Below are 23,546 nucleotides of genomic sequence, written 5' to 3'. Positions count from 1 at the left end.
CCGCTTCGCCCCTAATACCTCCACGCCAAGTAAGCTCACCTCAGTCATTTCCTGGAGAAACTCCGCTGAGTTCTCGCTAACCCTGCTTTTTCCCGTTGGCAGTAGAAGAACCGGKCCGCCGATTCGGCTTCGCCACCAGCTCCCTGATCCTTCAATAAACATTATTGTTTCTGACTCGCTCTGTCTGACTGTGTTCTTGCATGTGGGTTCGCAACCTTAAAACCGACATGACAGATACAACACGATATGCAATATGGTATACATCACGATATTCAGCGAGCGATATGATTCTATGCATTTTTAAGATTTTTTGAAAGATTTTAGATGGACAGAGTGAGTGTGACTGTTCCATAGACTTGGATTGAATTAATTGAACTGATGGTGTAATACTGGTGTAATAAATGTTTCTGTTCTACATATGTTATCCGTTTGCTTTGTTTAAATGTTAATTGTGTGACTTTGTGTATTTGGTTGTGCAGAAAAAGAACCTTTTTTGTCTTATTCACTTATATTAAATATTGTAATTGATCTGTTTCATTTAATTATTTAATTAATTGTAACTGGTTGTTTCATTACTTGTCATTTTTAATGTACATGTGCAACTGGGTAAAAAATGTAATTTGTGACAGCTGTCATTTAATTCATGTGGATTTGACATAAAACTCAAAGTAAGATTTAATGCATCGATACCCGTGGATGAAAAATCGATACTTTCTGAGGAAAAGAAAATATCGATAAATATCGCAGAATCGATAACATTACACAGTCCTAGTCCTACCTAGGTGAACTTGTTAAAAACATCTTTAAAAAATTTTTTTAAACATGCCTCGTTTTACTTTTTGTCATGACATCAGTCAGCCACATCGACTGAAGGAGCTGCATTTTTCATCAGGTAAAACGGAGATAACCTCTCCCTCCTTCTCTTCTCCTCAGGCCTCAGAATGTATCTGGAGAACAAAAGCAACCTGGAGATTGAAATGTCTCAGACTTCGGCCGCGGGCCATCAGGGCAGGAGCGGCCTGAGGTCGCCGGAGGCCGTGGCGGGGAACTTTGGGGAGCTGCGCCTGCTGCAGGGGATCTCAGAGAGAGGAGACACCCAGAAGATGCAGCCTGCAGGACAGTGCGTCATCCATGCTGAGGACCTGGTTCCGGTTCGGCAGGAGAACGGGTTTGTGGCCGCACCGCTTTCTGCTCTCTCTCTGTAGCTGGCTGGCAGCTGACGTGAACTCTAGCCCTTTCACGCACAGCGGTCAGTACAGTGGACAGCTATCGGAAAGACATTTTTTTGTGTTTCTTGTGGATTTCATAGACCACTGAAGTGGACACCAGTGCATTGTGCAACACGCCGCCAACTACTGGCCATCCACTGAAATTGTCAGAAAAATGTTGCTAAATCCAATATGGCAGACAGACAAAAAAAGCAACCAGTCCCTCCTTCCACATCATCCCCTAAAGACTAATACTAGTGATGTAATTTCCAAATAACAACTTTGTATTTGGAGAAAATTACATCTGATCATATAGAAAAAAACTCTAAAAAACCCCCCAAAAAACACTTTTTTTATTTGACTAATATTTTTCCCTACCTTTTTTATGATGCCTCAAGAAAATCAGAAACACTGTGAAAAAGTGTTCAATGTAGATATTTGGAGAAAAATTTGAGAGCTTTGTATTAAAAAGCAGGAGCCGAACCGTCTCCAAAGGAGCATGTTTCCTGCTCTCATTTGCTTCGTTTCTTGGAGAAAAAAGCTAACAAGATTAACGGCCTCTCTTTCTTCTCACTGGATTAGAGACGTAACAAGATTTCAAATTACACATGCAGAAAAACATTACAGTTGACCTCCTACTAGGTCAAATGTAAATCTTTAAATCCCGCGGGGATGAGTGAACATAAAAAAATAAAAAATAATAATAACTCAACATTCCTTGAGATCTACAAACATTCACACAGAAAGAAATGTGTGTGAAGGTGGCTTTCTATCCCAGGAAAACTCCCTGGGCGGAAAAGAGCTAATCTGAAGCCCGAGGCCGTGACGTCATCGGGATTACACTGAGGAATTTGTGAACTAATTCGAAGCACAAGCGATACCAGTGTGCCTTCTCGACAGACAGGTGCATTTGAATCTTTACTATTTCAAATAATCAGATGCACTGGAATGTGCCTCAACAATCACACTTTAACCAAATAAAAATGTCACACATGCAGAAATGTGAATTAGTCCTGGAGTCAAACAGAACAGGATAAGAGAATAAAAAAAGTAAAATGACATCAGAATACAGAAGCCTGGTTTGTGTTGACTGCCCATAGTTTCCTGTTTGAGGTGTAAAAGCAACGAAGGGTAGTGCTGGGAAATAATGGCTTCTGACAAGATGTCAGGTTATGGGTCAGGAAAGCACTGAAACATGACAGGAAAAAATCCTAAGGCTCAAAAAGGTGTAGGCATTAACAGTGCTCTCAACTTAATATGATCAAATCCACCATGTTACACCGAACATCTATTTCTACAAACTCAGTTTATGTACAAAATCTGCCTAACAAGGAAAACAAGTGATTAACACACGGTGAACTTACAAGTTTGTTCTCAGTAACAATGAAAATATTCATTTCCATGTGAAGAGTTTGAATTTTGACTAAATATAACACGACTGAAGCCAGACTTTGATGAAGGTTGGCAAAAAAAAAAAAGCAGAACGTTGGCAATCCACCCACATCATTCCTGACAAGGTGATGGCAGCATCATGGTTTGGGTTTTGGAGGTAAACCAGTGGAGACAGAAACATCTGGTGCATCATGCGACCTTGAAACAAAGAAATACTTTAGGAATCCTGAACAACTCAGAGAATCTGCAGGAGATGTGATAAAGTTAACCTCCCTTCTGATCTTCATCATCAGCTCTGTCTTATTCACCTTTCTTCTTCACTTCCTGTTACTTTGAACACTTTCTTTAAACCATCAGCACATCTACTCCCTACAACTTCAGCGTTCTGCTTTCCTTTTTTTCAATCACAAATTTGAATCGTGTCTTGCTTTCACAGATGTCCATTTGTGTTTTCGCTAAATCAAACATCCGTCACTCCAGATTCTCTTCCAAATGTTCCTTATAGGTTCACCAGAAGTCACATCATTGTCTAATTCTACCAAACAGTATGTAAGAAACTCCCATAGGACGACTTAGAGAGAAAAAAAAAAGGTTTCAAAATGAAATGCAACACTTAAGTTTGTCCACAGCAAAGAATTCAGCAAATCAAGAAAATAGCAAAACACACAGAACCCTGAAAGCTCTGTGAACATTTTCGGCCGGCGCTCCGCTGGCAGCAGTTGTTCAATTAGACTCACTTGGCAGGAAACAGTTGCTTGATTCCATGTTTGTTTCTGTCTCCTGTCCAGTATTTGCTGTGCTTTTAGCTCTTGTTGGCTATTTGCTGTCGTCTTCTGGCTCCCGATTTGTTTCCGTGGAGCTCTGCAGAGGGACACAGTACTAACCTGAGGCAAATCCTCTGATGTCGATGGAACAAGCAGACATCACCAGACACACTGTTCTTAAAGTGAACTTGAAATTAGGAAGTTGTGCTGAGGAAGACCTGTTGTTGTCTGTCACAAGTGTTCAATGAGGTTATAGCTTTAAGGAACATTCAAAAACCGACCGTGATTCACTTCCTCTGACCTCCTTAGAGCAACCCATTCTTTCACAAAAGTTTTTTTTGTTTTTGAAGCAGTCTTCATTTTTAGGTGTTGGATTTATTTGTGGAGGACTCACTAGGTACGGCATATCTACGAGAAGTCATTACCCCCAAACGAGCCAGGTGATTCTTTCCAATTTCACTCTTCTGTTCTGTCCAGCACATAATCTGCTCCTAAACGCTTCATTAAAGCTCAGTCTCTCTCTGCTGAGACGCACTTTGCCGGAGCTGGACTGGGACATCCGAGGGGAGGAAACACTTGTAGACTTTTGCTAAATCTCTCTATAGTTGTGTAAGTGTGTCGGTGGGAGATTAATGGGGCAGACCTGGCCAAATGTAATCTAGTTCTCTATCCCACAACCTTCAAACACAAAGAACCGTAGTGTCTGCAGCACAGTCGGTAACGCCTACCGGAGTGGATGCCAGGGGCATGAGCAGGACGGATAAATGTAGCTAAACGTCAGGTTTGTACTCCTTAATGTAATGCCAAACAATCACCGAAATACATTTGTGGAACTAAAAATACAGTAGAAAATGTTTAGAGACTAGAATAAGTGGATGTTAAACGACCTCAACGGCCACTGTCCTAATTCCTCTGACATTCATTGGTTGTCATTTAATAAAGAAGAGTTGGATAAAAACTTGGACATACTTTTGGTTGTTAATACCTGTTTGTTTTAGGGTTATTTTAAACTTGAACACTTTACAATTTCAAAAAAATTGTGAATGTGTACATTTCAACTTTACACAATTGAACACCTTACAATTTAGTATCAGTGATTGTAGTTTGAGGCAAATATGTATCGACTGATCATAGCACCTGTTACTGGGTAGGATATGTTAGGCAACAAATGAACACGTAAAGTGAGGATAAGAGGCCAAGAATCATAGATGCATTTAAATCAAACTTACATAATGTGTTTTTATGTTTAGTAAGTTTACACATGCTACCATAGTCAATCTAACAGATGATCTACTGTAGATCAGGCTGCATCGGAATCGGCTTTATTCTCTAAGCTTGTGAGCACAAATTAAGAATTTGAGTTTGGTTCCATTTTGCTCTCAATGAAGAAAGTTTTTTCTTTCTTGTAAATATGGATATGTACATACATACAGTGCTTTTGCAAAAGAGGGCGACATGGTGGAATTAGTGCCGGTTTTATCAAAAAATGCGAGTAGCATAGCACTGATCTGCAGGTAAAAGTTTAAACAGACTGTGTCCAGGATGTGTGTGGTCTGCAGAGGTGTTAGCTGCCCTGTTCCAGACCCTTTACCAGTAAAAGTTCAGGACGGAGGGAAGGTTGACGCTCAAACTGCTGAAGTTATATATTATTTTCTATTGGTGACCTCGGTCATTGCGAGGATCAGAACTGGACCACAGGACAGAAAGTGGCTGAGTCTGTTAAACTGTATTTTCTTTTACATTACAGGAATGGCAGGGAGTGTGTGAATGTGTTTCTTTCCTTTTTTGGCACTAATAGAAGAAGGCAGGCTAGGTGTGGGATAATGTCGGCCATGTTTGGCTTGGAAACCTCGGAAATCTTCCATTTACCAAAATGCTACATCTTCTTAAGCATCTACCTGGATTGTTGTACCAGGCAACTGCCAGCATCTCCAACATGCAATTTAAGTGTTGAGATTATTAGACAGGTACGAACACACATTTTAAATAATCCCGTTAAACAAACAGTAGATATTGTAATCGTGTGTGAGGTTGTGATAGTCCAGCAGGTTAAGAACCAACTGTTTTCTGATCTGTTTGTTTTGCGTTAAGCCACTAGCCAACAAAGAGAGTTTGTTTTGTGCTGTTTAAGTCAGCTCAGCTGTAGTTCAGGGTATTTCAACTCACTGTGCCTTTTTGCTTTATTAGTTTCAGGAACAACTTCAACGCTGTAAACTTTCTCAGAGGAAAAGTCAATTCAGCCAACCTTACAGAACGGTCGCCTCTGCTGCGATTCTCCCAAGATGACAGGTGAGCGGTTCATCTGCCTTTTGCTTTTGGATATTTACCTGAGGGTTAAGATTTCCATATATTACATGCATGTTTATGTGGCATCCGTAACAGCAGAGAAAGCCGTAGTAAATTAAGAAATCCTGTGAAAGGTTCAGCAACTTCAACTTTTGCTACGCCAGAAAGCCGACTTATTAGGACACAGCTTTGTTTTTTCCTCTTCCCATCATCAGAATGCAGTGTTACAAGCCTGAGGAACTGTTGAAAGTTAAGACACAGCTTTAATCGTGAAGGCAACAGACAAGGTTTTGACCAAATACCTTATTGTTTTGGCAACAGAGAGAGATAGTCCAAGCTCATATCCAAGTCAGCCACTGAATTCCTTTAGTGACCTAAATCGGACACTAAATGTGTGGCGCTGTGGACGGGAGATGTCAAATCGTGAGGAAGAGTCCAAACTGTGCAGGTTGAATCCAGAAATTGAATCAAACAGTGCATCAACAAAGCACAATTATGCAACCAGGTTATCGCTGCATTTTGTTTTAAATGTCCTATATAATATATATATATATATATATATATATATATATATATATAAGTTATAGTTGTACATTTTACTTGACAAATACTTGGCATTTTAACAAATGTGACTGCATTAAAAAAAAAGCTATGTCCTTGGGTTTTTGATCCCAGAACTGTCCTTTTCTTGTCTGTGGGACTGAACGTTTGGTGACTGGTATGGGCTTATTGTTCTTTAAGTATTACGTACATGGCAGTACATGAGCCCAGCTTCGTTGGAGCAGAGGAGCCGTGGGACAACTGCTGCATGGACACAGAGAGACGTTACCGCCTGGGCAGCGAGGTGGCCAGCCTGTCGCGCTCCAACTCCTCAGAAAAGTACGAGACGCTGGAAAACCTCAACCGCAGCTTCAGACTTGCCAGCAGTATAAAGTACGACTCTCCATCTCTTCTTACATCATTTATTATTCTGACACATCACATTCTGAAGTCAAATCTACGGGGTTTGAAGCCACTGACATACAGCAGGCTTACACATCACTTATTTCTCTGTCCTGTCTTTGTTTTCTCTCCAGATGCTGCCTCAGAGTGTCCAAGGTTGTGGCTATGTTTGCGATTGTTGTCCTCTCCAGTGTAAGTTAGCTACAAAAAATAAAATAAAAGTAACTTCAAGGAGACTAAAGCAGCGAACTGTAAACAAATGTTCTGTAATCCTTAGTAATCCTTTCAGCTCTTATTTGCTTGTATTTTAAAAAGTTTCATTGAAATCATTCCATTGGTTGAGATCTACAGCTAATCCTGGGAGATAATTAGCCTAGCATAGCACGGTCACTGAAAGGTGATTCGAATCTTTTCAAAAACACTTAGAGAGGAAATTTGATTGACCTAAAGCAGCCAAACAATTGGTTAACTTAAACTCTTGCTTTGAATAAACTTCTTGTTTCTCTTAAAATACATCCTTTGTAGCTATGAGCTGGCCCTGCTTGGCCCTTCTGACTCAGAAAATGAGAAATTAGCCATGATCCCTGTTGCCGTCACACCAGACTGGGAGTTTACCAAACAATTTAAAATCCACCAGAGTGTGGGTAGAGGTCTCCATTACAAGTGATGGAGCAAAAACAGTGTGTGTGTCTTAACGGCAGTGTGGAGGAGTCCGGTAGCAGTGTAATCTACCGAACCTCGCTCTCGGTTTCGAGAGCGAGGTTCTATGACGTCAGTCCTCAAGGGACCTTTAGACGTGTTTTTGCTTCAACACACCTGAGTCAAATAACCAGGTCACTAGCAGGACTCTGGAGGACTGTACTGCAAATAAAAAACTGAGGAGGGGATTCAGCCGTTTTATTCAGGTGTGCTGGACTAGAGGAACATCTAAAGGTCGCAGGACACCGGCCCTTGCAGGCTGGAGTTACAGATCCTTTAGATATCTTGTGTCACATTTCACAATATCTATTAACTCAGTTAAAATAACTTGCAATTTGCAACAATTTTTTTGTGACTGACTCATGCTGCTGATGGTTTTCATCTGGTCTCAGCTGTTCTTCAGTATGTACCCGGATCGGGACAATCCCTGGAGGATGCTGGCAGTCTCTCCGACAGACAGCTTCTGTATCCTTTCTGCTGTTCAGTAGACGCTTTTTAAAAGCACTTTTTTATCTTTATTTGACAGTGAATTGACAGGAAATTGGGTTGTGAGAGAAGGGGAAGACAATGGGGGAAGGACTTGAACTTGTGGCGGCCACTTAGAAGACCAAGGCCTCCGTACATCAGTCTCTAACTCGCCACCATCGCAGTAGCCCTGTGTGCTGAGGACACTTGCTGCTGTTACAGTCTTCAGTCAGAAAGAAATAAGCACATTAAATATTGAACAGAACTTTATAGAAACGACAGTGAAGAGGACAAGCGTGCCGCTCAGCACACGGGGCATGGTGGATATTTTCATCCTACAAAAGATTTACTGTCAGCAAAGTGTCTGCCTTTTTCTCTTGACGGTGCCAATCTCTCAGCCATGAACGTGACAGACTTTCGGGATAACGCCTTGCTGAAGTTACAAGTGGCGGGGCCTTTTGCAGGAAGGGCCGCGGACTCCACCTCCAAGGAATTCATCCTGATCCAGGTGGAGCAGGCCGAGGAGCCGGGGCAGCGGAGGAGGAGTGCTCAGCAGGTCAGAGTGGCCATATTGGCAATATTGATTTATGTCATTTGAAAATGTTACCTGCTAAACTTTGGTTTCATTACTATCTGAACTTATCCAGTTCTTTTAAATCAGCACTAAACTCCCATCTGTTTAGAGTTGCCTTTGATTAGTAGTAGGTGGCACATTGATCAATGTGATGCGTTCTGGCGATTTTGATGATGACATTTGACAACATGTAATGTTTATCATTCGTTTCATAATTGGTATGATGTTCTTATTACGTAAAGCACTTTGAACTGCGCTGCTGTTAAAACGTCCCGTACAAATAATCTTGACTTGTGATTTATGTTCTGTCTTGGTCTCAGTTATGGTCATGAACCGTGTGTAATGTCAGATTACACACAGCTGTCACAGTTGGTCTTGTAAATATTACTATGCTTTTATCATTGACCATAAAAAGATATGTATTGAGCTCTGTCAGAGCTGACACTTTGACGTAGCGATCCTCACACTCTCTGCTCTCGTCTTGCGCAAGTTTCCCAATTAACTGAGTGATTTTCACCTTAACAGTACTCGGATAAATAATATTTTACCAAACAAAATTGTTTGGTCATAAATCATGATCATTTATGATCATGATTTATGAACATTTTAATTATTTGCTCTGCTGTTTGTTACCAGGTGACTCATAACTGGACCATTCCCCTTCATCCTGAACGAAGTGACCAGAAAGTGTCAACAAGAACCTTTGAGATGCTCAGCAGGTAACAAGAAGATTTACTGTGGATTGCAAAAGCTTCCATACATCTCCGCTATAGAAAACAAACTACACAGTGTCTCGATATGTACTTATTTGTTTTCCCAGACGACCCAATAGGAGTCTCTCTAACCTTATGTGAGATGTCATGGCGACGAGTCTGTAGTCTTGTAAATAGAGAAAACCTGTGCAGAACTTTCTTTTGTACTGCAACAAGGCAGGATGTCTTCCACAGCACTGGAACCTTTTCCTGAGTCAAACTAGAGCTGAAGAGCTGGTTTGGGGCAGCAGAGCGGCTCTCACCCTGTGAGCTGGTGAGGGCTGATGGGAAGATGGATGGAGCCAAACACAGAGCAATCTTTAAGACGGGAGCGGAGTTCAGCTGTTCTGACCTTACTCCGAAGTAGAATTTGTGGCAAGACAAGAAAAATGATATTTTTCACTCTGATAGAACGTGACCTGCTTTTGTAGAAGAAGAATTGGCAAGAATTTTATTCTTAAAATGTATAAAGGCTCTTTTACGCAGTGTTGACTAAAGGAGCTGGAGACTTATTACACTTTTCAGATTTTATTTGTTAGAAATTCCACAGACGTGTCACATTTTCTCTAGCCTGTTACATAAAATTCAAATAAAACTCACTGACATTTTCAGAGCACTATATTCTGACATTTTAATGCTCCTCTTTCCAGAGAGGCTATCTTTAACATGACAATAATGACTTTTATGCTCCTTTTAAGAAATTGCTGTATATTTTCACCTGACCTTGAAGAACAGCCTGTAGCCACATTTATGGAAACATGCAATGAAAGAAAATGATCCTCCATTTTCTTTGCTGCTGTGCCGTTTCATTTCCGCACCCAGTGACCCCATCGTCATCACGATTCAGGCCTTCCTGCAGGATAACGACGTGGTGCCTCTGTCCATGACCCACCAATCGCTCTACGTTACGAAGGAGACGCAGGTGGCTATCGCGGGAATCATCCTGGCCGGGGTCTATGTTCTCATCATCTTTGAGGTAAATGGCCTGCTATGCTGCCGGTGATGAACGGGTTTTTGTCCTCTGTCTGTGGCACAGTTTGCAGAATGACATCCTAAAGTATTTATACCACACAAGACGTTGTTACAGCAGCGGCAGGAACACACCTGTGCTTCTGTCTGGAGAGACATTTACTGTTTGTTATGTGGCCCCAATCGACAATTTATCTAAAATGCAACATGTATTTTTCTTTTACAGTTTTGGCTTAATTACTGCTTTTTTCTGCAAAAGTCCTTTTCCTGAGTCTGTAAACTCCAGTTAACGATTTATTGATGACTAAAATAATCGGTTAATTGCGATTAATCAGATTAATCGCGATTAATCCAATTAATCGCGATTAATCCAATTAATCGCGATTAATCCAATTAATCACTTCAGCCCTAATCAGTTGCATTAAGTTTTATGTGAAGATTTAACTTTACTAAGTAATGATGTACAACAAAGTAGAAAAATAATAATAAAAAAATCTCTGGGATTTTGTTCCGTTTGGTGGGAAAACGAGTTTGATTTTACAGAAAAGTCTGGCTTCAGCTTTAAATTACATGAAATAAAATACAAGCTGGCATCCATGATACTTCGATGCTTATGGAGTTTTATATTGCTCCAGGTATTTCCGTCATGCAGTTGTGGGCTTGTTGACAACAACGCAGTCCTCTCAGAAACATCCTGGAAGCACTACTCGTCTCTAAAGGAGTTAATACGGCGTTACACTCAGGCTGTGGCCATTCTCACTTTTAGCTTATTAGTCAAAAATACCAAGGGAAGCTCTATTGATCACTTTATGCATGTCTGACTATGGCCAACACCAATGTGACTCATGGTAATGTAACAGCAGCAAAGAACTGATTACAAGTGGACATTTGTTGTAGTTTAGGAGAACTGTGTGAGAGAACAGCTCCCTCTACTGATGACTTAGTTACTAAGGTTTTCTTTCTTTTATACACAAAGAAAAGAAAAGATCACTGAACACAGAGGAACTTTTTTAAAGTGAAAAAACAAAAAAGTGGTCTTACACCAGTGTCCAGTAGAAGTTTTTAAAGGGGGCAACGGGACAAAAAGAAAGTTAAAATTACGTCAGTCTCACTCACTCAGAAAGCTCAGCTGGTTAGCATGGCCACCCATGATGGCAGATAAACAGTTTCTCTGTAGCACTAAGTGGTTTCTTCACCATTAGCACGCTGAGAAGCGAGTACACGTGATTGATTGACAGCGCTAAGACCAGCCTCCTGGCTCTGATTAGTTGTTTTTGGTTGGGAGTGGTGCGTTTCTTCAGACCCAGCATTAGGTCAGGAAGGAGGCGGAGGAGGTCGATTTTTTCACAGATTATCTGTCTCATGACAAACTGTTACGACATGGTGACAGTTTTAACTAATATGTAAAAAAAACACAAAAAAAAACGTTATAGTAAAAGTTGCATACTGGAGCTTTGAATGGGTCAAAACTCAACTCAATTATGTTGCATTAAACAGATCATTTAAGCAAAAAAATTCAGATCTTTGAAATCTTTTATTGGTAAAAACAAAAACATTTTCAATACTTTCCTGGCAAGTATTGAAAATGCCCTGCTATGCTTAGTCAAGCATGTCCTGACTAAGCATGGCAGGACATGCTTAGTCAGGGGGGGGAGCAGGGATGCCTGTTTGTGTGTTGGGAAACAGACGATAACCTCTGGGCACCGTTCACTTGTTTCGTCCCTGCGACAGACACTTTAACTTTCCCACATGTGCATCAGTCATTTTTTCTTTCCCCCTCCCCAGTGTCAGTCCGCTTTTGGATTTAATTAAAACGAGGCCGTCTCCCTGATCCTGGCAGGGCGTGAACTCACACAGCTGTTCCAGGGAGAACAGGAAGAGGGAAGGAGAGGGAGATGACAGCACAGTTATGATCCGCACAGACGCCGTCGGTGTTAATGACGCGTCCACCGTCGTTGAAAGTCTCTGCCTTTGCGCCGTGCAGATGGCTGTGCGTTTTCGCCGAGCCGCTGCTTTATTATCCCCATCAGGTCTCAGCTTTTGTCTCGGCCTGACACGACCGTCTTAATGAGAGAGCCCGCGCTGCTTGGTCATTCGGGACATCACAAAGGAATCCACTGGTGTTGGTAATTGGACACTAACTGGGTTCTCTATTGAAACATTCATGGAAGACCGACGTAAAGAGCCACATTTCCATTTTATCTGCCGTGACAAGAGAAAGAGTAGCTTTTGTTCTTCTTCTCCTCATTCATTATTTCAACAGATCTGTCCAGACAGACAGTTTTCAGACTGTCTGTAGATTTTTATCATTAATAAAGCCTAATAAGGTTCAGTTTAATTTGGAGTATTCAGGAGGATTCGGATTAAAGACTGTGAATATTACAGTAAAGATATTTAAAATTTTTATAGTGGCAGTAATATCAATGTTAAAACGTGTGTGCTATATTTAAATTTAAATTAAAGCTATTTTTTTATGACATGTATGATAACAGGACACATTTTTGCTGTATTCACATTGCGTTTATTTTGTGTCTTGAGGTATTGTCTCAGGTAAACACAACAATCTAAAACAATCTGTTAGAAACCAGACATGGGGAACATTTTTCACTGTTGACAAGTAAAAAAAATAAACCAGGAAGTAAAAGTGGCAGATCTTTGTTTTTGAAAACACGACGTTAAATAAAGAGGTGGTTTAGTTTACTGCTTTCCAGCCGTTCCTCACAAGCTGTCTGCTTGGCTGTCATGATGGATGCTGTTAAAGGAAGACGACTTTGAGAAGTGATCTTCTGCTGCTGTTTGTCCTTGAGAGCCACAAAATGACTGACTGACTTTGATTAGATCCTGGTACTGAACAGGATTTCCTCGGTGTGAGCTTCCTAAATGATCCTGAAGTAAATCAGCTCCTCTACTGAGGATGTCTAAAACACCGACGTTAAATATGCATGCAGTTTAATCAAAACAGATACAGCAAGGACAACAGTAACTTTGGGAACCAAACACCCAACTGGTATCCAGCACAAAACAAATTATAAGAGACTGCAAAAGAAAAAAAACAACAACATTAAATATACCATCAGTTCTTAACCAAAATAGTTCCTCTTACAGAAATCTATTCTGGAAAAGAAGACACTAATTGGCACGAATGTTTTTAAGATAAGAAATCGCGTTTTCATGAAAAAATTAAGCTCAGCCCTGATTCATTAGTCAATTATTATTTTCATAAATTCAATAAAGGCTCCATAAATCTCAAATAATGTTTAAAAGATGTTGGTCAAGTGCAGTGGACCACCATGTAACCTAACCCTTACTTACCCTAACTTACATGGTTTCTTACCCTTACCTCCTAACCCTATCAATAATCGGTTTAGGTTTAATCAGTTGTTCTAAATTTTGATCAAGTAAGGTCCAAAAAAACTTAAATAACTCTTTAATTAACCCTTAAATATAAAACTATGACACATCCATTAAGATGCCAACTTCAGCATAATTCACCAGACATGGTTTAAGACTTTAGTTCCTGAAACTGATTAGGCTGTTGAGATTATAAAGGAGGAGCCCATCACCCCACTGCCTGTGAAATATTTCTGCAAACACGCAATGCAAAACTTTAGACGGTTTATTTTTTAGCAATAAACTTTTATTAGCAACTGCTCACTAAACCAAGCAACATTCTTGGGTAAGAAAGGTCAATTACCTCTGTTTGGAATGTTGCTAAACCGTTAACGCTGTGCATGTCTTAAGGTGCGCATCTTTTCCATTTTCAGATTGTGCATCGCACTCTGGCTGCCATGTTGGGATCGTTAGCAGCTTTAGCCGCCCTGGCCATCATTGGTGATGTAAGTCTCTTAAAAGCCTTCAGATCAGCCACCTTGTTGAGGTAAAACTCAGTGAAACCTAAAACCTGCTTGTTGAGATCTACAACTGCTGGTCATTGAATGGCTGTAAAGTAAAATGCTTTCCACTTTGTCATCGGTAATACAAATACCGAAGACCTCCAGCTTTTTATCGACATATTCTCATACTGGTTGGTGAAAGCCAGTCAAACACCGGATCAGACTGAATGATCTTTAGTGTGTTTTATTCACAGAGGCCCAGCCTGGTCACTGTGGTGGAGTGGATCGACTACGAGACGCTGGCTCTGCTGTTTGGCATGGTGAGATTCACAAAATACATCAAGACGTCTTTTATGGAGAATTTAAAGGCTGTCACAGCTCAGATCAGATGGAAACTGGTATTAAAAATAAATAAATAAATAAAAATGCTCTTTTTAGACAAATTGGGATTTTTATTTACATTGGAATCCATTGTAGCTGCCACGCAGTTAACCTTTTCCTGATTACATATATTTTCGTCTTTCAGCACTTATTAAGCTCGCATCAATTTATCATCCATGGTGACTGCATTAAAAAAATGAAGGTGACGTTGTTGTTGTTGTTTTTAAGCGGTGTGACCTTTTTCCTCACAGATGGTGCTGGTGGCCATTTTTTCAGAGACAGGCTTCTTTGATTATTGTGCGGTGAAGGTGAGTTCATGGAATAATGAGGACGATTAGAAATGGTTATTGTGTTAATGAAGATAACCAACACAATCAATCAATATGATGTCCATTCAGAGTTGCTGACATTTAAGTGCATCAGTGTTTTTGCATTTAAAAAAAAAATTTTTTTACCTTTTACCATGTGGTGTCTTTGAAAATAGCTGCAAAATAAAAAGCTGCTGTTAAAAAGTTTCTTCTGCTTTTTCTTTTTAAACTTACAACCCAGCAATTAGGGTTCGGGTTTTAGTCGGGGTTTGGTTTGGGTAATTGTTCCCTTTTTAGAAATGAAATCGTGTTTTGGAAACTGCCTTTTGCATTTGCTCAGGTTATCTGTGTTGAATGTTTATTTCACAATATATAAAATTAACTATTTAATGATATATTTATTTCCTTAACTGTGTCGCTTTTAACCCTCCACAAAGGTGCAGATGAAGACATTCTTATTCAATACATTTCATTAAAAGCTTGTTAATATTATCTTTGGCATATTTTAATTTACTGTCTGATTTGTGTTTTTTTTTTAAATTTAATCATATTTTATGGTTCAAACTTTGTTTTTGTGAAGCTTTTTGTGATTCTCATGTGTGAAATGTGATAATTTAACATAACTGGGCCACTAGTCATAGCAGAATAATCCATTATTAGTTAACCTATTGCATTAACCTTGTCTCATTGTGATATTTCTTCAGGCCTACCAGTTGTCCAGAGGGAGGGTGTGGCCTATGATCATCATCCTGTGCCTGATTGCTGCCATCCTGTCTGCCTTCCTGGATAATGTGACGACCATGATGCTTTTCACTCCTGTCACCATCAGGTAGAGCATAGAAACAAGTAAAAAAAAAAGAGAAGCTTTTCCTTCATGCATGAAGTTTTAAATTGTCTCTTAAAATGAAAACATGTCCTGCAACAACAAATAAGTTTTAACTACCCACGGGTGAAACAATTAATTGGATTAATTGCGATAAATTGCGATAAATCACGATAAATCGATTATTGAAATAATTGTCGACTAATTTAGTAATCGATTAACCGTAAACTGAAAAATACTGACTCAAAAAAAAGGGTAATGAAAAAAAAAAGGCTTGAGTGTTTAAATGAACGGTTTTCAGAATGCACCAGTTTTTTAAAATTTTTTATCCGATTAATTGTCAGAACACTGGATAGAGCAATCGATTACTAAAATAATCGTTAGTTGCACCTTCCGCCCCAGCAGGGAGATTTTCAGAATGAGCTGGTCGTAGAGGGTCACAACATAAACAACGCTCAAATATCCGTGTCCTGGTTCCTCAGCTTTGAAACAGTGCCAACATGAAGGACGTAACACCTTCATCTTTACATTTCCGTTTTTTGTTTTTTTTTAAACTCCTGGGCTGCCGTCCGCTGCTCCACGCAATCTAATCAAGCGCCGTTCTGTGGTGATTTTGCAGGTTGTGTGAGGTGCTTAATCTAGACCCCAGACATGTCCTGATTGCAGAAGTAATCTTCACCAACATCGGAGGGGCCGCCACAGCTGTCGGAGATCCACCCAACGTGATTATCGTGTCCAACCAGGGCCTGCGCAGAGAAGTAGGCACTTTCACAGCTCTGTGAGCTTAAACATGAAACACTGAAACAACCCAGCAGCTCGGCTCAGCGTAATCTGACACATAAACCAAACACTCTCTGAGAACTGCTTTAAGTCTTGTGTGTGTGTATGTGTGTGTGTGTGCGCGTGTGTGTGTGTGTGTGGGTGTGTGTGCGTGTGTGTGACATGGTGAAAGGGAAATTGCTGATTTATCCGTGCAGATGGTTCAGGGTTGAAGAATGACGAACCCGTTCGGAGTAAATGTAACACTTTCGTGTCACATTTTCAATCAGCTTTCAGTTTCTGTTTACTCTGCTGAGTTAAGTGAACTGGTCCCCGTCGTTTCGGAGGCCAGTTCAAACACCGACACGGGTGACATTAGAGGAAAGTACAATGGGGTTGAGTCGAACCAAAGCATGGCTGAAAATGAGCAGACAGTCAGAACGGGTGTGATCAAGAGGCAGAAAGCTGAATAAACCAGGCAGGAATGGTAAACTAAGACTGTTTTCACACCTGATAGCAATCTACCTGCACATCTGCAGTCGGCACATCTGTCAGATTACGTAATCTGACAGATGTGCTGTGTCAGCGTAATCTGTCAGATTACGCTGACACAGCGTAATCTGACACAGGTAGATTGCAGGTGTTTTCTTTAGCCAGGGACAAGAAGCTGGTCAGAGCTGACAGGAAAAGGGGTGAAGCTAAATGCAGGACAGTGTTGGAAGAAAACCTGCACTAGACTTTAGACTGGGCGAGAATGGCATAGTCTAAGTTCAGATCCAAATCAAACCGAGAATGTGTGGCGAGACTCGAATTGATGTTTGGAGACGCCGTCCATGCAGTCCGACTGAATTGGAACCATTTTGCAAAGAAGAACGGGCAAAAGTTAAAAGTTAAAAGTTCAATCTTTAGGCTGGTTTACAGAGCAGAACGGTTCCAACTGCTTCTTCAAAAGCACTGAAACCGAGAGGGGAAATACAAAATGGATGCAACGCTTTTTTTCTTTCTGCTCCATACAATCAAATTCAAATAAGACACACTCGAACAGATCAAGGTTGACAATCTCCTGCTGACGGTTTCCATTCCTTTACATGGCGACGCCTTTAAGCAAATCGCTTTCCCCTGATGGACTCGTGTGTGCTGACGTTCAGCGAGGCTTGGAGTGGCCTGCGAGTGGCACCTCCTCAGGACCCGTCTCTGATTACCGGAGATGCTGTCACTTCTGGTGCTAAGCGTAAATCAGAGTGTAATCTGCTTATTTGTTACATTGATTGAGTGCAGAGTGCTCGTAGTGACTCTGAGATCCGCAGAGGAAAAGTTGTTTTTCAAACCGCATCAGAAAGTCCCACTGAGTCTATCAGCAGTTTGTCACTGTTGGAAAATGCCACGGACCTGTTGCCTCTTTGTAAACCACACCGCTCTGCTTTTTATACTCAGAGGTCCGCAGTGCCGCAGCCCTGGAAGACGTGACATTTTGCCAGCTGCTTGGTTTGGCGTCAGTGCAGAGCGTGTGACATTTTGACCCTTTGCGTGTGTGGCGGTGTGAGGTTGGTTGCAGTGCGCCGCGGCGTTCGTGGTCCACTGTGGGACTTGTTCTTTCCCAGGTGTAACGCGGCAGGAAAGGAGCAGCGGCATGCTCGTTCCGTCATGTCTGGCTCAGCATCCAGTGGTTACACTGCTGCACATGGGACAGGGCCGGTCCCAGACTTTTTGGGGCCCTAAACTGCTTTTTTTTAAGGGGGTTGGGAGGACCTACCAATGTGTCTATGTGTGTGACACATCTACCATTGTTAGTATCATTTGTAATTAGCATGCGTTATACCAGTGCCATTTTGACTGTTGATTTTAACCTTGAAGGAGTAACAAAGTAAAAAAAAAAAAAAATCATTTAGATTTTGAAATGCAGAGTTGTATTTAAGTGTGCCATTTTATTTTAACTACTAACATCAGCTGATAAACCCTAAATTTAATATCTTATTTTTCCCCAACAGTGGCAGCAGCTGTCAACGGGAAGAAATGAATCCTTATTATTTATAAAATACTAAAATACTGTAATAAACAATATCTGTAACAGCATTTAGTTTGCAATATTCAATGTTATTTAAAATGTATGTATATTTATCTATCATGCTAGTTTGGTGCTCCTGGGGGCCCCCTGGTGGTGTGGGGGGTTCTAAGCAGCCGCTTAGCTAGCACTGCCTTGGGCCGGCCGTGCGTTGGGAGAAATGTAACTGCAGGATGCATGGGCTCGTTAGTGTTTTTTTTTACTTTCATATAAAAACAAAAAAATTCCCACACTGCAAAAACATTAAATCTTACAGATAAGATCTAGTTTCTACTGCAAATATCTTAGCACACTTGAAATAAGACAAAACTAACTCACAACAATGGTAACTCTTCAACAAGAAATGGGTGCTTTTTAAGCCACCAATTTTTTAATATTGGTGAAAAAGCTACTGGTAATAAGTGAAGTTCACTGCCAGTGGAACAAGACATTGTTTCCATATTATAAGCTAAAATGTCTCTGGCAGATTCCTTCACTCTGAACTGGTTCTTTTTCATCAGTACTAAAATGGTAAACGGACTGAACTTATAGCGCTTTTGCAATCATCTTGACCACTCAAAGCGCTTTACATCCATCCATTCGCACACAGTTACACACTGATATGCAGATCAGTAGACGGGTTGGGGTTAAGTGCTTTGCACAGAGGCACATCAACATGTGGCTGGAATCGAACCTTCTGACAATACTCATCCCACAGAGCCACAGCTCCTAAGTTGTGCTGAAAAGGTATTTGCACTACAAACTAAACCAGAAAGACTATTTAGTTTTTTGCACTCTCGGATCTCAGCAGACAGAGAGCAGCTTTTGTTACAGGAGTGAAGCAGTAAGGTGACACAGTGAGAGGCTGTGTGACACATCGTCATGAGCGTCATGTGAGAGGGCCGGCAGATCCTCCAATACGTCGCATTTGATTTTTGCCTGATGGTCTCATTTTCCGCTTGGATCCTGCAGGTGTCACTATTAACCAGTTTTAAATATTTCGGATTGTAAGTATTCAGAGTAGACCAACTAAAAACAGCAGGTTTCTTGTTTTGCTTTTGTGCTACGAGGATGAACTTGACCTGACATGGACGTATTTGAAAAGTCACTCAGACGGATAAAATCTTCTCTGAGCTTTACTCTGGACTCTCTTTTTTTTTTCCCCGCTCATCTCGCACATCATCAGTATTTTTTTATGTGCTACAATTGATTGCAGGACTCAGTTCGTTTCACCAGGAGAGATCTGTGAAATCCTAACCATTTTTTCCCCCCCTTCCTTGTCGTGTTGCAGGGAATAGACTTTGCCGGCTTCACAGGCTACATGTTTCTTGGAATATGCCTCGTCCTCCTCACCTCCTTCCCTTTCCTCAGGATGCTCTACTGGAACAAAAAACTTTACAACAAAGAGTCCATTGAAATAGTTGGTGAGTCACTCATTTGGACCACAGAAAGAGTTTGATGGGCTCTGAGTTGAGGGCAATAACCTCAAAGGAACGTTGCTGCTTCTGTGTTTCTGCAGTAGTTTGAACTATTAAAAAAACAGATATATTCAGCTTTTAGTCTGGTTTAGTTTTTTTTTCAGTATTTGTGACAAACTAATAGATGTTATTGTGACAGGTTTGCGCAAGAGAAAGTATTTTTTTTATGCTACATGCAGCAGATATTTATTTATTTATTTATTTTTTTAAGTTTGCAGCGACAGCATCACATAAACACATAAACACAGTCCTTAAACTTTTTGACTCTTAGGTTCAATGTGTCTTACTGGCTTTTCAGGTAACAGACCAACACAAATAAGTTAAATGGTGAAGTGGAATTAATTACACAGGATTAATTAAACTAATTGAAAATATGCTATAATTTGTGATTGCAGTGCAACGAACTTTGAAAAACGTTCTAGAAGTAATTTAAAAACCATTTTCAAACACTGCTGTTGTAGCCTCATGAAAAAGAAGCTGACCGTAGCATCAGTAGCTGGTGTCCAACATCGTTTGCGTGTTTTGCCTCGGCTCACCGCCCTCAGTGGAGTCTGGTGACCTCACGGCCCTGTCCAGGGCGCCGCCAGGCCGGAGTCAGAAGAGCCTTTTCACTCTGACGCTCAGCTGTTCATCATTCCCACTAGCTGGCGGTAACAAACGATTCGCTCGCCCAACGTGCAGCCTGAGATCAGCACGTAACTCTCCTCTCTTATTGTCCTGCTGTCTGAACAACAACTCTTCTAATGCGCTGCACCGCACTTGTTTTTATGTATCCTTTTAATTATCCGGCAGCGGATGCGTTCGTCCGTCCCTGAAGACCTGCCGTCCGGAGTCAGAAGAGGCTCATTTAAAAGGAATTAGGAGCACAGAGTATATTTGCTTTGCAGAATGACTTTGTCTTCCATCCAGGAATCTATATTTTCTTGTGCCGTAATCCTCTCCATTCAAGGCCCTGTGGACTTACATAATGGGGACACTAATAAAACAGACATTTGTGGGAGATTCTTTTTTCTTTTTTTTTTTAACAATTCTTCCCTGCTTTGAGAGAATCCCACCAGGGGATCATTAAAGTGGAGACCACCAGGCTTTCCTGTGGTGACCTCAGCTCTCTCATTAAAGGAGAGGCAGGCCGACTGTTTGCTGCCACACTGAGCTAAAAGAAGCCGTTCCCACTCATGAGGGGCCCGTCCCATTTGGACCCGATAACCTATCTGTAAATCCCAACCCCGTGGACTCTCCCGCTTCTCCGACAGCTTGACGTTCAGCATGTGGGTAAATCGGCTCCGGCACCCCTGCCACTGCTGGTAATTGTGTGGATTTGCTTACAAGAAGTGTTTTTTTTTTTTGTTTTTTTTTTACTCCTCCACTTAGATCCTGTTCAGGTCACCTAGCAACCTTCTAAAAAAAGACAGCTCCCACTGATGTTCGCATGAGAGTCCAGCACCCTCAGGCTGTATCTCTGTTTCAGCGTTGGCTGTCCCCAGGCTGGTCAATATGCTGCATTAGTCCCTCTATGGGGGACAGTGTAGCATATTGACCACCAGTGTCTTCTCATTCGGTCTCAGCTGTCAGCCGTTTTGCCCTGTGAATGTACCGAACTTTATGGCTGTGTTGCTGTGAAGAGCAAAACCGTGAAAAATTCAGCTCAGTTCAAGCTCTGTTGAAGACAGAATCCTGGTCCTAAAAGATGAATCATTACATATTTAACGCGCTATTTAATCGTGGTTCAAGCTGAATAAAGTTTTAAACAAGTACAGAACCTTCATGATGTGCTGCAGTAGGCGCCGTGAAACTAGCAATTGAATTGTATTTAGAATTTCAGTGACTGATTTAATTCCTCCACAGAAAGTGTTAGACACAAAGCACTTCACTTTTCATATGTTTTGTCTTTTAAGTTTAACTTACTAGTAAATAGGGGTATAAACATGCAGAAAATTATTTTTTACTAAAGTAAGCCACTTTGTGTCAAAAAAATTGCATATTTAATTTATTACAAAGCACATTAATAAACACACACGCACATACACACACGCATATAAATAGTTACTCCACTTATATGGAGTAAAAGGTAAACACATGGGATTTTTACCTTTTGTATATATATATATATATATATGTAATTTTTTGAGCATCATATATTATTATTTAAACAACTTTCTCTTAAGTCGTATGGTTACTTTCCATTTTCAAAGAAACACTGCATTAAAATCATAATAAACCAAAGAAACATCTAACAATTACAACAGATTGAGATTACATGTAGTGCAGAGTTCAGTGCCACTCCAGATCGTTAATATGACTTGCAGTCAGAAGAAACAAATTGGAAAAGCTAATTGTTATTTATTTACATTTTATACCTTCAAGACAGTTGGATATATTTAATCTAAAATTTTATGCATCTTTAATTTGTTGATTTTTGGTACTTTTGGTCCTCTATATATGATGTAAATAAATAAGAATACCCTTTTGCTATTCTTATTTATTTTCATTTAACAGTCAAGATAGTCGAATATATTTAATCTAACATTGAATGTATCTTTAATTTATTGACTTTTGGTGCTTTTGGTCCTCCGTACATCTCTGTAGGACTTGTGCATTGATGCCTTTGTGTTTTGCCTCCCCTAAATGTGTCTGTTTGTCCTCTAACTCCAGAACTGAAGCATGAGATCCTGGTCTGGAGGCAAACGGCTCAGCGCATTAACCCGGCCAGCCGGGAGGAGACAGCTGTGAAATGCCTCCTGATGCAAAAAGTGCTCAACCTGGAAAATCTGCTCCACAAGATGATGAAAACTTTCCAGAGGTTAAACGAAAAGCCCACACTGCTCTTCTGCGTCACTCTCAAAATTGCGTTTATCACATATAACAGAACTTGTTTGGGTTTTTTTGTTTTTTTTTTGTCTGTATTTTTTTGTCAGAAATCCAAACATACCTCATTTTAAAGTTTCACACATCCATAAAATAATCACAAAATTCAGTCAGTATAGTTGTTAGTATGGTCACATGCCATTCAATTATTTAAAATTTTCTCTCTAGATTAACACGTTATTTCTGTTATTTTTTTTTCAAACAGACAAATTTCTCAGGAGGATAAAAACTGGGAACAAAACATTCAGGAGCTGCAGAAGAAGGTGGCGTTTTGATTTTTCCCTTTTAGAAATATTTCTCTCTGTAGGAGTTGTGCATTGATGCTATCTGGGTAATGAAGTGGGCCAAGTCTTTGAAAGTTCACTTGAGACAAATACCACCAGATCCGTGATAAAAATCAGCTTTTCAAAAGCCAAGGAGAATATGCATTATATAAATATATCTTCTTTTTTTTTTACTCCACAGCACAGAATAACAGACACAGTTCTTTTGGTGAAGTGTGCCTCCGTCCTGTGTGTGGTGATCTTCATGTTCTTTCTCAACTCCTTTGTTCCCAGCATTCATCTAGAGCTGGGTAAGTGCTGCACTGTCTTCATTAGGCCTACTCTCGCCTTTACAGACAAATTCTACCAAAATGTGAACTTGGTTATGTTTTGTTTTCAAACCATAATCTTGACAAAAACCCTCTGCAGAGGGATGAGATGTTGCAAAAGGCTACTTTGAAATATCATTTCATGTTGAATCTTCTGTGTATTCAGTCTGAAACACTATCTACACACTTTCACATGCAATATGTGTGGTCAGCCAATCAAGCGACAGGAAAGCTCTCCGGCATCTGAATGTGGTGAAGATGACTTCCTGGAACTTGAACTGAGCATCGGTTTAAGATGCTCAGTTTAAGCATGAGCATAAACTGAGCATTATATTATATTTATAATATAAATCTCTATATTTATGTTATATTTATAAATCTCTATATTATTTAGAGAATGGTCTGATTTAAAGGG

The 23,546-nt window shown here is 40.4% G+C and overlaps 1 protein-coding gene across 2 annotated transcripts in view; it reads left to right on the top strand.

Moving 5' to 3' along the window:
* Positions 1–23,546, top strand: part of oca2 (oculocutaneous albinism II) — a 57,702-nt gene that overhangs the window by 11,511 nt on the left and 22,645 nt on the right. For both annotated transcript variants that reach the window (XM_008407632.2, XM_008407633.2), the window contains 17 exons: positions 934–1,168; positions 5,552–5,653; positions 6,392–6,583; positions 6,727–6,784; positions 7,684–7,756; positions 8,155–8,312; positions 8,967–9,049; positions 9,905–10,058; positions 13,816–13,887; positions 14,139–14,204; positions 14,517–14,573; positions 15,278–15,402; positions 16,016–16,154; positions 19,488–19,620; positions 22,327–22,474; positions 22,745–22,802; positions 23,005–23,113. In XM_008407632.2, coding sequence (XP_008405854.1) covers positions 942–1,168; positions 5,552–5,653; positions 6,392–6,583; positions 6,727–6,784; positions 7,684–7,756; positions 8,155–8,312; positions 8,967–9,049; positions 9,905–10,058; positions 13,816–13,887; positions 14,139–14,204; positions 14,517–14,573; positions 15,278–15,402; positions 16,016–16,154; positions 19,488–19,620; positions 22,327–22,474; positions 22,745–22,802; positions 23,005–23,113 — 1,954 coding nt within the window. In that variant the 5' untranslated portion in view covers positions 934–941. The remainder of the gene's footprint in view (positions 1–933; positions 1,169–5,551; positions 5,654–6,391; positions 6,584–6,726; positions 6,785–7,683; positions 7,757–8,154; positions 8,313–8,966; positions 9,050–9,904; positions 10,059–13,815; positions 13,888–14,138; positions 14,205–14,516; positions 14,574–15,277; positions 15,403–16,015; positions 16,155–19,487; positions 19,621–22,326; positions 22,475–22,744; positions 22,803–23,004; positions 23,114–23,546) is intronic.

Source organism: Poecilia reticulata, linkage group LG4 (assembly GCF_000633615.1).
Source record: "Poecilia reticulata strain Guanapo linkage group LG4, Guppy_female_1.0+MT, whole genome shotgun sequence".
NCBI lineage: Eukaryota > Metazoa > Chordata > Actinopteri > Cyprinodontiformes > Poeciliidae > Poecilia > Poecilia reticulata.
Note: the sequence above shows the minus strand (reverse complement) of the source record. Positions and strands in the feature narration are given on the sequence as shown.